The sequence below is a fragment of the Paroedura picta genome, chromosome 8 (genome assembly GCF_049243985.1).
Source record: "Paroedura picta isolate Pp20150507F chromosome 8, Ppicta_v3.0, whole genome shotgun sequence".
Lineage (NCBI taxonomy): Eukaryota > Metazoa > Chordata > Lepidosauria > Squamata > Gekkonidae > Paroedura > Paroedura picta.
In genome coordinates this window covers 82,321,935-82,338,539 of record NC_135376.1, presented here as the reverse complement: position 1 = coordinate 82,338,539, position 16,605 = coordinate 82,321,935, and the positions used below count along the sequence as shown (strand labels likewise).

The 16,605-nt window shown below is 43.2% G+C and overlaps 1 protein-coding gene across 12 annotated transcripts in view; it reads right to left on the bottom strand.

Annotated features, from left to right (window-relative positions):
- GRID1 (glutamate ionotropic receptor delta type subunit 1) overlaps positions 1-16,605 on the bottom strand; it is a 982,837-nt gene that overhangs the window by 70,540 nt on the left and 895,692 nt on the right. For all 12 annotated transcript variants that reach the window (XR_013233727.1, XM_077350620.1, XM_077350625.1 and 9 more), the window contains one exon: positions 13,316-13,454. Coding sequence is in view for 11 of the 12 variants with exons in the window: in XM_077350620.1 (XP_077206735.1) it covers positions 13,316-13,454 (139 nt within the window). In the remaining variant the exon portion in view is untranslated. The remainder of the gene's footprint in view (positions 1-13,315; positions 13,455-16,605) is intronic.

Below are 16,605 nucleotides of genomic sequence, written 5' to 3'. Positions count from 1 at the left end.
AGGATATCTATGGCTAAGGTGCCCATTTGTCCCGCATCACGCTTTCTGGAGAAATGTCCCGCATCCCGGGGCTTTTAAAAAAAGGCCCACCTGGCCGCAGGAAGCCTCACAAGCCACTTGAAACAGCCTGGCTTTGGGCGGCGATGGCAGAGAGCAGGACCCACGGGTGCTTTCTCCTCCGGGTTGGCAGGAAAGCAGGCGGCTGAGCAGGATGGCCACTGTGGAGCAACAGGTAAGGCCTGCAACAGACCCCGGACAAGCCCTCCTCCTCAGAGACAGGTCCCGTTGCCGCCGAAGCCAAGCCATGAGCAGGAGCCACCACTGCCACCCTCCCCACTGCCCCCCCTGCCGCCACCCTTGCCCCCGGTGTCCCGCTTTAGCTCCCTCACAATCTGGTCACCTTATCTATGGCACAAAATTCATAAGTAAAATAACAGGTAAGAAAGAAGTTTATGTTTGAACAAGCGTTGGGTACTCATTAGTTTTCACTGGAATCGATCCAAAAGGAGTGTTCAGCTTTCATTATTAATAGACTTTTCCCAATATTTCAAACAAAAAAAAAAGACATTGAATTTCTACACCAATGAAGGGGGGAGAGGTATGAGGTTTGTCTGCTAAAATGGTTACATATAGATTGAAAAATCTCACCTTCTAAATTCTAAAATCACACCCAGCATGAAACTGACCAATAGGGACATTAACACAAAACATGATATGCCACCCTGGGGGGAAGGGGAACATTCGGCACCACAACAGTCTGGATTTTCTCATTGGTGTGCAGACATAGCAGTCAAATCAAAACCATACCAACCTGAATTCAGTGACAATTGAGAGGAAGCTGTGCATATAGAACAAGCCTTTCACTCCCCACAGAATATGCACTTCCTTGCAGAATTCAGGACTCTAAGCATAGGCCTACTCAAGGTTTTCACACATAAAAGCAGTATGTCGGAGTTAGCAGCTTTCCACAGGGCCTGCAAGACGGAGCTCTTCTGCTAGGCATATTGTTGAGGCCAGGGCGGGCGGTCCCAACATTGGATCTGGGCTCCCTGAGTTCACCTGAGTGATCTGATTGCCTCACTCCCATATTAGCAACCTGATGTCCCTTGGCTAATGTGGGGCGGTTTGGGGGTGGGGTTAGTGGGGTTAATTAGTGCTCGCCTGTTGCCTAACATTGATAGTGTGGATTGGTTTTAATGGTTTTAACTATGGATTTTATTGTAATTTTTATCTTGTAAACCACCGCGAGCCTAAGGGAACGGTGGTATAAAAGTTTAATAATAATAATAATAATAATAATAATAATAATAATAATAATAATAATAATAATAATATGCATTGCATTAATATGCTTGAGGCTGCAATCTAAGAACATGTTCCTGAGAGTAAGTCCCATTTCATAAAATGAGACTTACTTCTGATTAGACCTGCTTAGAATCACTCCCTCTGTGTACATATCTCCAAAGAAAACCTTATTTTTTTCCAAACTCCTCTATCCCCCATCCCTGAAGAGTTCCGCTACTGCACTGCAATGGCAGTGATGCATGGATGCTGCTTTGAACAGGAGCAGCAACCATTCATCTTTCAGACTGTCTTGTTGGCACAGAAGAATCCAGTGATAAGTGACTGCTACAGCACTGTCATAAATGCTGTGTCAAGAGATGGGCTGGATCCCATCCAAAAGATCCTTACGTGCAAGGCGAGGTATGTTTGCCAGTTCCTCTCTCCCACAGCCACTCCCAACTCCCATTACACTGCTCCTGTCTTTTGTCCCCTGGGAGAAGCCATGTTGGCCTGCAACAGGATGGGAGAAGGGGGAAAGTTGCACTTTGTGCACGGACCTCATTCTGCAAACAGTATGTTAAGTCTAGCCTCACTTCTGGTTCTGGTTGGCCGGGGAGTGGTATTGTGTTGTGTTCCATGAAGAGGAAAGTTTCCTTTTTTGCATTGAATGCAAAATTCAATGGGGAATATTCAGATTTATTTAAAGCAATATTTTTATTCCTGTTTCTTTCAGAATCACACAGAACCATCTAGTCCAGGCCCCCACCTTCTTGGGGACTTAAGAAACACATACTCCTGACAGCTTCTCGTCGAATGTCCTCCTAATAATGAAGGAGACCCCATCACCTTCTGATGTAGCATATTCCTTATATGAACAGCCCTCACTCTCTTTGCATGTCTCAGTTTATTTATGCCATAGGCACTAATGGCTTGAGGGGTGGGCATCACTGTAGCACAACAGCGGAAAGTGTTCCCCGTTGCACTACTGCAGGCCTGTTCTAAACCACTGTCATTTGTGTCCAAGCTGCCATTTTGTGATGGGCCTCATCCACTGACAAGTTCTTGAAAGGAATAAAATAGCTACCAAAAACATAAAGTCTACCCTCTCCTGCTTTGAATTATGGTATCTTCTAAAAAAAAAAAAAAAAAAAAAGCACAAGATATCTTTATTCTATCCTACCAATAGGAGGGAAACCAAACCAAACAGGAAAAGAAAACCTATGGCCAGAATCAAACTACAGCTCAGTCCCAATGGCTAGTTTCAGACACTTTACCAAAGTCAAGCATATCATAAATTTTGCATGAAAACCACATTGTTTGAAGAAGACACATCTGGTGAGGGACACATGCTTTCGTCTAGAATGAAAATAACAGACGGCTGTGATTTTGTATGCAGATTTGCTTTTGCCATGCTCTGCTTCAGACTGATTTTCCTAGCCATTTAGATTTGAGGCAAAAAATAATAACTAAGATCAAGATGCTCCCCCCCCCCCCTGGAACACATTAGCCATACACTGATACAGTACGATTCTGACAGGGCCAGCTAAACAGCCCGGCTATTCCTTGCTACGGACTCTAGGACTGGTACATTGGCTCTAACACAGCAGTCAGATTTTGTCTGATGACCCCCTCTGCTAGAAAACAGACTTTAGGTCCTCCTTGGAAACTTATCTCTTGCTTTCTGAACGCAATCAAAGTGGTCAACTATTCTATGGCCAAGACCTTTGTGTCAGTATACTGTTTACTGTGTCATTGTTTTCTGGTCAGGAGGAGTTAGAATCCCACCATCCTTATTTAAGACCAGGTGGCTTATTTAAGGGGCTTTCCGCACCCCTTCAAAATCGCACAATGGTTGCCAATTGAAAACGCTACTGATTTGCCATTATGCACAACGTCGTTGACAATCTGCCACACACCTGAAACCGATCCGCAAAAAGTGCTTCGTTGTAGCGCTTTCGGGGAAATCCTCAAAAGTGGATTCACCCTCCGGAAAGCGATACACTCCTGCAACCAATTTGCAACACTAGCGGGAAAGTTCTGTGCGTTACCATTGTTGTGGTTTCTACGAAGTCCCTCCCCCTGGCTCTCTCTTCTGATCTTCCGGCGAAGCGATCGCCATTTTTTTTTCTCCGAGCGAGCGGGGATCAACGCACCGGCGAGCCTCCGTTTAGAGGCTTCCCCGGCTTCAGTCCCTCCCCAGAGCTGTTTAGTCACTAAGCACAAACAACAGAGAAGCCCATTTGCTGATGTATTTTCCCTTTATTTTTCACACTGTTTTTGGCTGAAAATCGCGCCCGTGAGGGGGGGGGATTTTTTTTTCCACTCGGGAGGAGTGTGGCAACGATGAAACGGCAGCTCAAACACACCTGCAAGCTGGATGGGTCTCTCCGTTGCAACGAATCAACACAGATTCGTTGCAATGGGTGTGTTTAAAAAAAAAAACCTTCTTAAAGGGAAAGGGGCTGTTTGGGAGCATGCTAACGGCCGCCCATTGGCTGCTTGACAGCCAGAGGCGGGACGAGCTTGGCAATAGCGCTTCCTTTCTAGCGATTTTTGCCGAGACCGGAAGCCTGTGGGAAACAATATAAAACGCAACTGGATTCCACTACAAAGGCAGGTATGCATAATGACAAATTCCACTATTTTAAATGGCAATTTTTCGTTCAGCAAACAATTTGCTACAAGGATCCCGGTGCGGAAAGCCCCTAAGACTAGGCAGCTTCTGCTCTACATATTTGAGTGGCCTTGCTTTAGAACTACAAGTTTACCTGAATACGAACCGGGGCTTAAAGAAAATATGAAGTGCAACCCACAAGCAGTCACAAACCCTCTGGAACCTAGACTGTCATGTAGTCTAATGCAATAGGTTAGGTGGTGGGGAGAATAACATTTCCATATGATGGCATTCCAGACTTTCTCAACAGGGGTTTCATGATACCCTGGGGTTTCTTGATGGCCCAAGAAGGGTTTTGCCGATGGGATAAGAGTTAATTAATTAGTCGGGAGAGATAAGTACTTTGTTTTAACTTAACTGCATTGTGGGTGGTGGCAGGAGATGATGGAGAAGCATTTACTTGGCACAGCCTTGTTCCCAACCCAGCAGGGTAGGCCACAGGGCTGTTACTGGCATGGCGGGGAACAACAGAGTGTGATGTCACATCTAGTGGCACCGCCTGAGTGATGTTACTTCTGGTGACATGTGACTTTGGGGGGGTGACAGTCAGGCATGGCCTGCCGAGGTAATTTCCAGTGTTCCTCAAAGCCTGAAGAAATTTTCCAATGGTAAAAAAGATGAGAAAGGCTATAGAAATCTGCAAAGATTTTGGGTGGGACTAGGACTTAGATATTTAATAGAAAATGGTCATTTTTGTAACTAGCGCCAGTCTTTCTTGCAGTATTAAAAAACCTGCTTTGAAGCCTTGTCATTTGACAATATTTCACTGGGCAACTGGCCATCCCTTTGGATCTCCAGCAGTGCCAACTTTACGACAGCCCGTCATTGTTGTGGCCTCATGTATAAAACCAAGCTCAAAAACAATATGGTGGCCAGGAATGGGGGGGGGGGAGGAGACAAGCAATCCTCAGGAACTAGAAGCACCTGGGACTGATGATGGCTCCACCCAGAGTAAATGGAAGGTAAGGAGGTTATCCTGAAAAAGTATTTCAATGTATATATTACAGCATTTGTTGCGAAACAACCATGCAAGTGCTTTCATTGAATGCTGCCAGTTTAAAGGCTATGAAATGCTGATAGCAGATCTCTTTCCCTCTTGCTTTTACCCATGCACTGAACGCTTCACAGACCTGGCTCTATGGAAGCTGCCATGGAAGTCTCCGGTTGTTTACCGACAGGAGAGCTAGATGGATCCAGCAGTTTGCTGTGACATCGGAACAGGCTTACAGCAAAGGACACCGGGGCTCTCTCTTTGTCAGACCCATTCATCTTATGACAAAGAAGGTCCTTTCGGAGCAGAGCACCAGAATCTGACAGAGGGTGTGGTATTAAGTGCTACGGGGAACTCTTGGAAGCAGACTTTCTCCACACTGCTTCCAGTTCAGGGAGAAAGGGAAGACAACAGTACGTGATTCACAGAAGGCAGGGGAACACTGAGGAATACCAAAGAGACATTTGATTGCCAGAACATGTAGCATGCACTCTGAGGAATTTCCAATGTACAACTCCTTTTATGAAAAGCGTGGGCCATCCTGACTAGGGAACATATGCCAGCTGACTTTATAAATTGGTAAACTAGTTTTAAGGTTCCGTGGGATGGTGTCAGATTTGGCTGACTTCTCCTGCCCCACCTTTCTCCTCCCATCATAGAATCATAGAGTGGGAGGGGGCCTTACAGGCCATCTAGTCCAACCCCCTGCTCAATACACAATTGGCCCTAAAGCATCCATGAGAAATATCTGTCCAGCCACTGCTTCAAGACCGCCAGAAATGAGATGTAGGTAAACCATCTTGGTGTAGCGGTTAAGAGTCTCTAATCTGTCTTAAGAGTCTCTAATCAGTCTCTAATCTGGAGAGCTGGGTTTGATTCCCCACTCCTTCACATACGGCCAGCTGACTGACCTTTAGCTAGTAACAGTCCTGTTCTGTTAGAGCTGTTGCCACAGAGCAGTTCTGTCAGAACTTTCTCAGCCCCACCTACCTCACAGGGTATCTGTTGTGAGGAAAGGAAGGGAAGGCACTTTGAGATTCCTTTGAATATTCAAAAGCAGGGTATAAAAACAACTATTCTTCTAGTTCAATCATCAAGAAAGAGTAACCTCATGGAGCTTGAAAAATAGTATCTTTTAGGGCTGAGCCAACTATAAGGCCACTGGTTTTTAATAGGTCTGAAAGAACCAACAAGCAGCTAGGCTACTGCCTTTGGTCTATCCCTGAGACAATCATGTTGACATTAATCCCCATCATGGTATCTGTGCCCGCCATTTTGCCAAACAACATGGTTTCTGGCAACCACTTGCTTCTTCCCAAACCATCTCTTCCTCAGAGCAAAGAGCCAGTCCTAGGTTTTCTCTACCTCATTGAAGCAGGCAGCACTTCAGAAGAGACCAGGAGGAAGCATCTGTTCAGCAACAAAAAAAAACTTTTACCGTAGGAGGATGCTTGGCTTAGAACCTCACAACATTTTGTTAAAAACTTACAACCTTTTTCTGTGGCCCCCATGGCATTCATTTGTGTTTGGTTCCATTCCACAAGGAAGCCATTTTGTGGCTGTGAAAATGCCTAGAGGGGCCTCAGGCTCAACCACGTGAGGGACCATGGAGGCAGATGTTTGGAAGTGATTGCAGCGGAATGTGGAGTGAGGTGATAAAAAGATCCCAGGTTGTAGCTGTGTGAAGAATGGTGATACAAAAAGGCTAGAGTGAGGAAACATAAAATTTTATGGACACATTTGCCAAAATTGCTAGACATTGTACCTGTTTTTCACAGATTTCAAATAGCAAAAGACTGTTCCAGCTATTCCTTCCCTTCACCGCATCCAATATCACTTAGAAGGGGGGCACTGCAAGTGAATGCTCAGTTGTACAAGGCACCAATTTGCATAATGTTCCCCTCACAAAGAGAGCAAATATCCTGAACATAGCCTCTGTGCATGATCAGGCAATTCGCCTTTGATATAAGCAAACACGAAAGTGCACTTATTCAAGTACAAATACCGATAAACTTTTGAGTCTCTCAAGACAATGGGTACGATTATGTAAACAGACACAGAACTCTGGGGGCGCACAAATCGGCCGACAAACTCGAGCAGACACACCTAAAATATTCATAACGACTGAAAAAGTAAGGGCTCATTTGAAGAAGGCTTTAATTTAAAACCTCTATGAATCACAGCCAGCCTATTTCTGTGTGGCCTAGTTTTCTTTCTTTCTCCCTCTCTCTCTCTGTACTTAATTATCATTTGAAGAATGCTTTCGAATTTGGACCCTGGAATATGGATGTAGTCACTCACCTCTCTGCGTTTTGCTCGCTAACAAGAGACAACAAGGGAAGCTGCATCACTGCTAATTAAATTCAGGCTCCTCATGGACAGTTCTAGCAGACGCAACGGCCCCCTGCCACGTGCGATCGACAGAAGCAACACGACCCTTTCCTGAAAAATTCTAAACCCGTTCAGGGCCAGTTTTCTCTCAACAGCTCAAATGCTATCTGAAATGCAGTCATCAAATGGCTGTGCTACAGATTTGTTTCGACCCCTTCCCATCTGATGTTCTGCCATGTTTTTACAATGGTTTGGGCAAAAAAGGAAACGGTTTGCTAGCCTCATTATCTCAGATTTTCTTTAAATGTTCCACAAGATCAATGGCAGCAGAGAAATCCAAAGAGATTCAAGTGTTCGTGTTCTAATGTCACCAGCCCATTTCAGTGTGAGAAGCCATTCCCTGCAGTCTGTTAAAATCAACAAGTCAGAAAAGTAGCAGTGAGAGGGGATTCACATCAGAGCAAGTTCAGACACATAACCCTCCATCACTCAAACACAGAAGTAACACTGCTGCAAGAAGGCTTTAATTATCTCACATTCAGAAGGGTAAACCTGTTCTCCATTGCAAGGAGGAAGGAATACATGGTTCACACAAAACAGTCGTTTGCACGGAGCAAGGTTGAGGGGTGATGTGCCCTACTTTTCTCTCTTCATCAGGATTCAAACAAAAAAAATAGGTTTGATGGATCACTAGGGTCTTTCAAGGAATTTCTAGGATCACTGAGGCAAAGTAAAATAGTTCAAAAATACAGATGATACTCAATTGATTGTCTCATGAATGTGATCAATTTTCTGTAACTAATGGCCACATATGGTACATTTGCAATTGTGTGTGTGTGTGTATGCCTATGTCTATGTCTATGTCTATATGTCTATGTAAAAGAGAGAGAAAGAAAGAAAGAAAGAGAGAGAGAGAGAGAGAGAGAGAGAGAGAGAGAGAAGAAAGAAAGAAAGAAAGAAAGAAAGAAAGAAAGAAAGAAAGAAAGAAAGAAAGAAAGAAAGAAAGAAAGAAAGAAAGAAAGAAAGAAAGAAAGAAGCCCTCAAAATCGTACTGCAGTATTTGCTTCTCCCTTGCTAGTAATTTAGTAACATATTACTCCCATTGAGCTCTGGCAGGAACTTGGGGTGATTTTGATGCCTCCCTTCCTATGGAGGCTCAGATCAAAAATGTAGCTCACCGGGTGTTTTGCCATCTGCACCATGAAGCTACTAGTTCCCTACCTGGCCCCAGAAGACCTAGCTATGGAGATCAATGCAATGGTCACCTCTAGACTGGATTACTCTAACTCATTCTGTGTGGGCCCTACCCTTAGTTATGATCTGAAAGTTGCAACTGGTCTTCATGGGGGCACCAAGGAGAGCCTACATTCAACCTGCCTTTCATCAGCTGCATTGGTTGCTGGTGGAATTTTGCATCAAGGTCAAGGTGTTGGTATTAATCTTCAAGGCCTTGTGTTGTCTGGGCCCTGAGAACATATGGCAGGCTTTCATGAAACCCTAGGGCTTTCTGACCATGCTGGAAGGGTTTCCTGAATGGGTGGGAGTTAATTATGTGTGTGTGTATCTGTGTGTGTGTTCAATATTTATCAGGTTATATGACCATATATGGTCATGTTGACTCCCCCTCCCAAAATGGCCAATGATGGATCTGAAGGGAGTGGGAAGGGGAGAGATCCTGGGTGGCTATATACAGTTACGCTTCCCAAACTTTTTCTGCATAATTGCACCACTTCTGGTATTTTTCAAAGCCTGAATAATGTTTCAGGGGTTTCTCAATGGCAAAAAAAGCTGAGAAAGGCTGATTAATGGGATTGCCTCTTCCAGTATTGTAAGCCTCCCTGAACCTGCCTGTGTGGAGGGGCAGCCTATGAATTAAAATAATCATAATAATAGTAATATGGTACATACCATGTTTGAGGATACAAAACAGAAGGCATAGGGAGAAGGATCAGTTTACTAATACTGGAAGGAATTATAATAAAATGACCTTTTGGGAAGGGGGGCAAGCTTGACAGGTATCCTTAACAGAGTCTCAAACCTCACTATTTCAAGAAGCAAATTCAATTCAAACAGCTGTTCCACAGAAGGCTAAGAAAACATCTATAGACAGCGTTTTATGGGGAGGGAAAGTTGTTCTCTACCCTGTGTGTTTTTATATGACTGAAATAAACCTGGGCTAGAAATTTATAGAAGAAAGATGCGGCAGCAGAGACACAAGTAGAACACCCTGACAGGTGATGGATGAATCCTATAACAACTCAGCATCCAAATGAAAAGGTCTGAACCAATATTTTAAAATGCAGGGCCAGGAAAGTGCATGAAAGACTTCAAAATAACATTTAGTGCTCGTGTCAGACTTTAGTGTTTAAGGTGCCTCGCAAACATTACCTTGGTACTTGTTACAACTGTATAAAATGGGTTCTTTGTTTCCCACATATTGCACCTGAGGGTTTGAAACCAAGAACGCGTGGCTAACCGAAGGCAATCTGAATTGGGGAACTCTCTCAGTCCAGGGTGCTACTTAATGGGAATCATTGCTAAGAACAAGATGGGAGTGCAAAACCCAGGAGTTAATTAGAAAGGCAAGAATATCAGCCATGAGACATTGATAGAAGACCAGCTTGTCTTCTGAGTAATAGCAGAGAAGTTTGCTTGCTTCTTAAACGTGTGCTAAAAGCACTGAAAGTTCTGGTTGTTTTGGAGCTCTCCTGCTCTCCCTACCTATTTTGTTCTGTAGAGGCATGCAAAGATTTTTGTTCAACCCGTCCCTTTGTGCGCTGTGGCACCATTTTGTTACCAACCCCCACCCCTTGTTTTACTGACAGCTTTTGACAGTCGGACGCCAAGTTAAAACAAATTCCTTTTGTGTATCATTTAAATGATCCACAAGCATTCTTTGTGAGCTGTTTACTCAAATGGATTTTTCTTTATTTTAATGATAGTTCCATTGTGTGCATGTTGTCCGCAAACATTCACGCCCTCCGCAATTTTAAAGAAATGAGGAAGAACGTTCTCCAAAGGGATTGGTTTTATAGATTAAAATCAAAATTAATGGCATTCCCAACTTTCCAGCCAATTCTTCATCAAAATATAAAAGCAGCATTATTTGAGAGATTCTTGTAGTGTAGTGTTCAGTGATACAATTACTTTTACTGATGGTTATTATACTTTACATTTTTAACACCATTTCTATTGATTTTTTTCACTTTAACCTCTCAAGTTACAGTGTTGCAGAGTTTGTTTTAAGCACTGTGAACAGCCTGACACGTCTGTTTATGCTGAAGTGACCAATAAATATTTTAAATAAACAAAATGTATAAAGTTATTATCAAGAAACAGATTCTCTGCAAGGGAAAAAATAACCCTTGAAAACATCAATACATTTTTATACGTACACACACACACACACACACACACACACACACACACACACAAAAGAAACAAGCTATCTCAGACAGCTGTTGGTGTTGTGAAATCGGTAAACCTCTACAGCTCAAGGGGTCACTCAAAATAGATAGTCATATATTACTCATACAGAAGACTGTTCATGTGGGGAATCCTAGCCATTTCTTAAGCACATCACTCTTTACCACACAGAAGAAAGAATGGCAGGGGGAAAACCCATGAAAACCCTTAAACACACGGTAAGCTGGCTGTCAGCTCATGGCAGGGCTGTTTTATCCATGTAGCACATGCTATAGACCCTGAGCTTCCAGGGGACTTACATGGTGTCTTCTCCCCCATGGATCAGGGTATGACCTCTCTCCTCCCCCCTTTCCCCTTGGAATAACCATTCACCCCTAGTCTGGGCTGCTCCTGTCACAATTTCACTCTGTTAGGGGCCCCGCAAATCCTTCAACCACTCCTGGCTCGTGGCATTCACAATGTTGGGATAAGAATAGAGAGAAGTAGTATGCTACAACAGTGATCCCCAACCTGTGGGCTGCAGACCACATGTGGTCCTTCGACTAATTGGAGGTGGGCCCCGAAGGACGCTTTCTCCCCCCCCCCCCGGCCCTCTACTTCATTCCCCCCGGCCCTTTACAACACACTTCGGGTGTCATTATCTCCCATCACTCCCAAATGGGACTATCTCGTTGCAGAGAAACAAGCTCAGGGTTCCCATTGATTTGTCATTGTCATGAGTTAAAATTTCCATGAAAATAAAATGTTCCTTATGTTCATTGTTGTGGCGTGTCTGTATCTTATTTTGAAGGGATGTTTAAACATTACCATAGCGATCAGAGAGCGTTAGGGCAGTGGTTGAGAGTAGAGGAGTAAACTACCCCCCCACACACCGGGCCTCAGTAAAAGGCATTTTTACTGTGGTCCCCGGTGAGTGGTCCCCGGCGTTGAGTGGTCTCCGGTGATAAAAAGGTTGGGGACCACATCTGAAAAAAAGTAAGAGCAGCTGGAAAAAATGCAAATGCAGACTATAGAGGCATCCCTGTATATATTATCCTGCGAGAAGTGGGAGATTTTTTTTGTCTCTTTTGAAAGGAAGCATTCCGCTCAAGCAAAAAGGAAAGGACTGGCCTACTCAGAGGTTCTTTACCTCAGAAGAGACTGAAGCTTCAATTAATTTTTTCAGTAAAATGGAACGAAAACAACATTTTCTTTTAAAGCTCTTCAAGGTGGTGTCTTCAAATGAAATTGTCTTGCTGTCTCCTTTGGACATTATCACTGACTATAACGAATCAGCTGGAAGCTGGCTCGGGCCAATTTTGTTGACAGCAGGATGCAATCACACCTCAAGATGAATGGCTAGAGATTTTAATCATTGGCAGAGAGAAAGGTAAAAAGGCTAAAATGTACTTCTAAGGATGAAGCTATCAAGTTTATTATAAGGTGGTGCAATTTATCACTTTGACCTATGATATCCACCTGTCTTCCTGTTTAGCAGTGCCAACCACTTTTGCCATTTGTGACATCAAAAAACGCTCTTTGGGGAAACCAGTTCTTTCCAAATATATATATTTATTTATTTATTTATTTATAGATATATATATATAGCTATCTTTAATGAGCCAGTGTATGTTGGATCCTAACCTTCTCCAGGGATGTTCTCCAGCTAATGACCAAACAGACCATCTTACTGCAATTTGTGACAGATGATTCACACATCCAGAATCACTGAACATTTTATACCAGATTGTTATATCCTTGAAGATTTTGTGTTGTGTGTGCAGTTACCATGAGAAGAGGTCTATGATCTGTTTTATAATAAACTTTCTATAAATAAACAGAAAGAAATGTCCAATTCTTATATTTTATATACTTTATACTTTATATTTTAAGCCATAGGTACCCACTACCTAATTCTTATATTTTATATATCTTATACTTTATATTTTAAGCCATAGGTTTAAGACTTTGTTTGTACCCCTGGGAAAAAAAACAATAAAGAAATAAGTTTACTGAGGAAGTAAAATATGAAAACGAGGTTTTATACCTAGGAACTCGTTCTGAATAAAGCTTTTTGCCATCGCCAGCTTGGAAATTTCTATCTGTTTATTCATCTTCAGTCTCTGGTTATAATAAACAGCTACACAACATAGAAGAAAGCGACTCTTGGTCTGGAATTATACATTCACTTCTGTTGTTTTTTTAAAAAATAGTATATATTATGGACCACTGATGAAGGCCATTTAGATTGCAACATATATGATCTTGTTGGTCACTGGATACTGTCATCAATTGGGCATATTCATTATCTAATTTTCATGTGAAATTACTACATCTTAGAGAAACTCATTTTGATGTCCTGTGTAGTCTGATATTCAGACCTTTCATTTTTAATTCTCACCACTCCATACACCATATAATAAATATATATTTTGATAAGATTTCATCTGAGGTAACTTGATCCTTGAAACGTTGTCAGTACATTTTGAGTTAAGTTCTTCTTCCCCTTCTCCTTTGTTAGTTCACTGCTCTCCATCCCCCAGTTCAGTCTCCAAACCACTCAGTGAAATTGTTCAGGGTGAAAGTGAGTTTAAGTTGAGGATTTGATGTGGGAAGGAAAACACTCTTACCTTATTGGATTGTCCATCCTGTTTACTGTGAGAAAGGCTGCCAGGTTAGCTGTGTAGGATGAACATACAATAAGGGTGAAGAGCCACCAGCTTCCCATCACTATACGCATCGCCATGGAATTGACCGTAGATTCACCACCTGAAAAGTAGGCACAGGAAATGAGCTCTTAACAAGCCTCTTGTTAACTGGCCCTTAAGAAAGGTCAATGCTTCTTTGCCATGACTCTGTCTTCTCCTCGTCATCTCCTTGCATCATGATGCCTCTCCTTTCTTGACTGAAGGAGGCTTATCATTAGGGGGGATGCTTTTGAAGTAGGGGCATGACACTGACAAGTGGATATTAACAGGGGGGAAATTACAAACTCCCACCTGTACAAATTACAAACTCCCACAAACATTCCACATTTCTACAGAGCCAATCTCCACATGCAGGCAGGCCTCTGGATAGAGAGAGGATTGCTGCCATTTCTGACTGCAGGTGAGATACTTGCATAACTGGATATTTTGTTAGGCAACAAACAAAAGATCCAAATCTCTTGCATGTGGAAAACTGTGGCAGTAATAGATTGAAAGTCTTTCCCTGATATGCTGCTTTTTCAAGGGAGGAAAGATTTCATTTGGGATTTCCCATTAAATTAATTACTTAGAATCTGTAATGATTATGGATTTCATAGGAGGAACCATTTGCCCTGAACTTTCTTGCAAAATGATTAACTTCAGTGCACTTAAAAAGGACTCAGCTGTCTGTTTTCCCCATAAAACTATGAAAAGTCCAACCCATGGTTTGATGACAACTACAAAATCAGGGCATTCCATTTGTGTAGTAACCACCGAAATATAGTTTTCACTGAAATATGTGCAAAGTCCTTCTTATAAATTTGACAAATATTATAGAAACTCATCTGTTGTCCCATGTGATGTAACTAGACTATTTGGTGCCCAGGGCAGGCAAGTGCGTGGGACATGTGACATGGAGGCAGTAGTCAGGGTGGGACTTGAGGATTTCATGGTGGGGGCATGCCCAGGTGAGCTCTGCAGCCTTGTGCCATTACCCTCCCGGCCAGCTGACCCACCTGACTCTTGCCTTGCCTACCTTCTGAGTCCAGCACCCCAGTAGGTGTAGAGCTGCAGTGGGCAGCCAGCCATGCCAAGCAAGCTTCCAGTGTCTGTGTGTGGAGGGGGGATCTGACAAAGCCACCCATGCTTCCTTAGTGGTAGTACTCAAAGAACCTTGCGTCCTTCCCCTCTAGCAAGCCATTGTAAAGGCTTCTAGGAGGCTATCTGGGGTGGAGGGGGGACTGGCAGTTTCCTTCTGCCCCCCGCCCACTTTTACTGCTAATTAAAAAAAAATCTTCTCCAGAAAGGTGAAAAGAGGGAGGCCCAGGGAGGATTGCAGCAGCTGTGAGCGATCCCCACCAGTCTCTGACCTTGATCAGCATCCTCCCCATCCTCAAGAGCTAGCTGTGGCAATATTCTTCCCCCTCCCCTGGACACTCTTCCCTCCTTATGTGTCCTGCCTGGCAAGTTATTTGCTAGGAGGGAGGGATCCAGTGGGTCCACTGCTGTAACAACAATAAGAGTGGTACAAAAGAAAATCCTGCCTCTAGCTATGTGTGGCTCTTGAATAGAATCATTCAGTGGGACCCAGTGGCACAAGGGTCACCCAGTGACCCTGTAGCAACAGCAAACTGGGTGGTCAGGAGAGAGGGAAGAACCCTCCCATCCCATGACTTTTCCTGCAGCCACTCACAGCTCATTCCTGGCTGGGCCACTACCTAGCAGGGCTCAAGGACTCTCAACAGGAAACCCAGAGAAGAAGAAGCAAGAGGATAGTAAGTCAGCAGTTAATGTAAAGGTGGCCCTGGGGAGCAGGGTGCGGAGGAAGCACGCAAGCATTAGCACTCTTCATCAAGTGGTGCTCAGGGCTGGTGCCCTGGTCACTACACCCTAGGGTGTAAACTGCACGGATCTTTTATTCCAATCCCAGGTCGATTCAATCCCTGCTGTCTACACAGAATGCGATTTCCCTTTTGCTTTTGGGCAATTTAAATTTTCCTTCTGCAACAAGGATTGATCCGGAGTGACCCTACTTTGCTCAGTGGTAGAGAACCCCTGATTGGCCAAAGCTGATCATGTGACCAGCTTGCCTTAAACGAGAAGCCCCCAATTTCTCTCAACTTCTGTTGGTCTTGGATTTTGTTCTCCCTCTTCTGCCTTCTTCGATCCTCTCCCCCCCCTCCAAGAAAAGAAAGAGGCTCCCTGCTTGGCTCCTCCCCCCTTCAAGAAAAGAAAGAAAGAGGTTTGGCTCCCCGCCCCACTTCTGAACTACCCTAACCACATGCAGAACACTTTCCTTTTTCAATGGGGGGGGAGGAAGACAGTGCAGACTCTACCCAGGTAAGCCTTTGAGTTTCAGTCAAAACTCTTCAGCAGTTTAACCTGAGGAAGAACCTCCAGAGTTGCTTCAACTTTCATTTTAGAAGAGATTAAGTGATGTGCAAAGTTTGCCAAAAAGTTTCCTGTAGTTGTACTGAAATTCTTTTGGATGTCTCATGAAAGTCTAAAAACGATGAGAAGCAACCATGTCATTTTCTAATTTTAGAAGAAGAAGAAAAAAAAAACTTTAGCAGCAACTCCATGAACCTGCAGCTAATAAAACTCATTTCCATCTTTTTCGGGAGGGGTAACCATAATAATTCACCTTTACTGAAAGGCAGCAGCACATGAAGCCTAAAAGTATGGTGTGATTCAGTAAGTAATTTGAATCTCCATAATGGCTGTAGAAAACTACGCAAACCTTGTCAAAATAAATCACAGAAAAACAAAGTAGTGTCATTAAGTGTAATTAATTAGCAGTGTAAAACAATTTACAAGCAATAGAGACTGTGGCATTAATTAGCTGCCATTTACTTTTTTATTCTGTGTTTTGAAATCTTTAGGAGTTTTTTTTAATTATTATTTGTTTTTTTAGGGTGACGCCAATTCAATTGTGCTTGTCCTGTAACTTACAATCACCAGGGCTAAACAATGGATCTTCGATTATGCTGCCAGCTGCTGCTCAACATAAATTACTTTGTGTTTTATATTTATGAAACCCAACAGACGACCATCTCAATGACATAATAGGCAACGCTTCCCATTAAAAGTTTTGCATCTTGCTGCTTTCTCAGGGGAGAGGGAGGGGGGAAGCTTAACAACCTTGCAAGTTGCATTCCAAGACAGCAATTAGTGAAAAATGGGAAGGAAAATTATTTACTCAGTAATGAACAAGGACCTTCTTCAAAGTATGT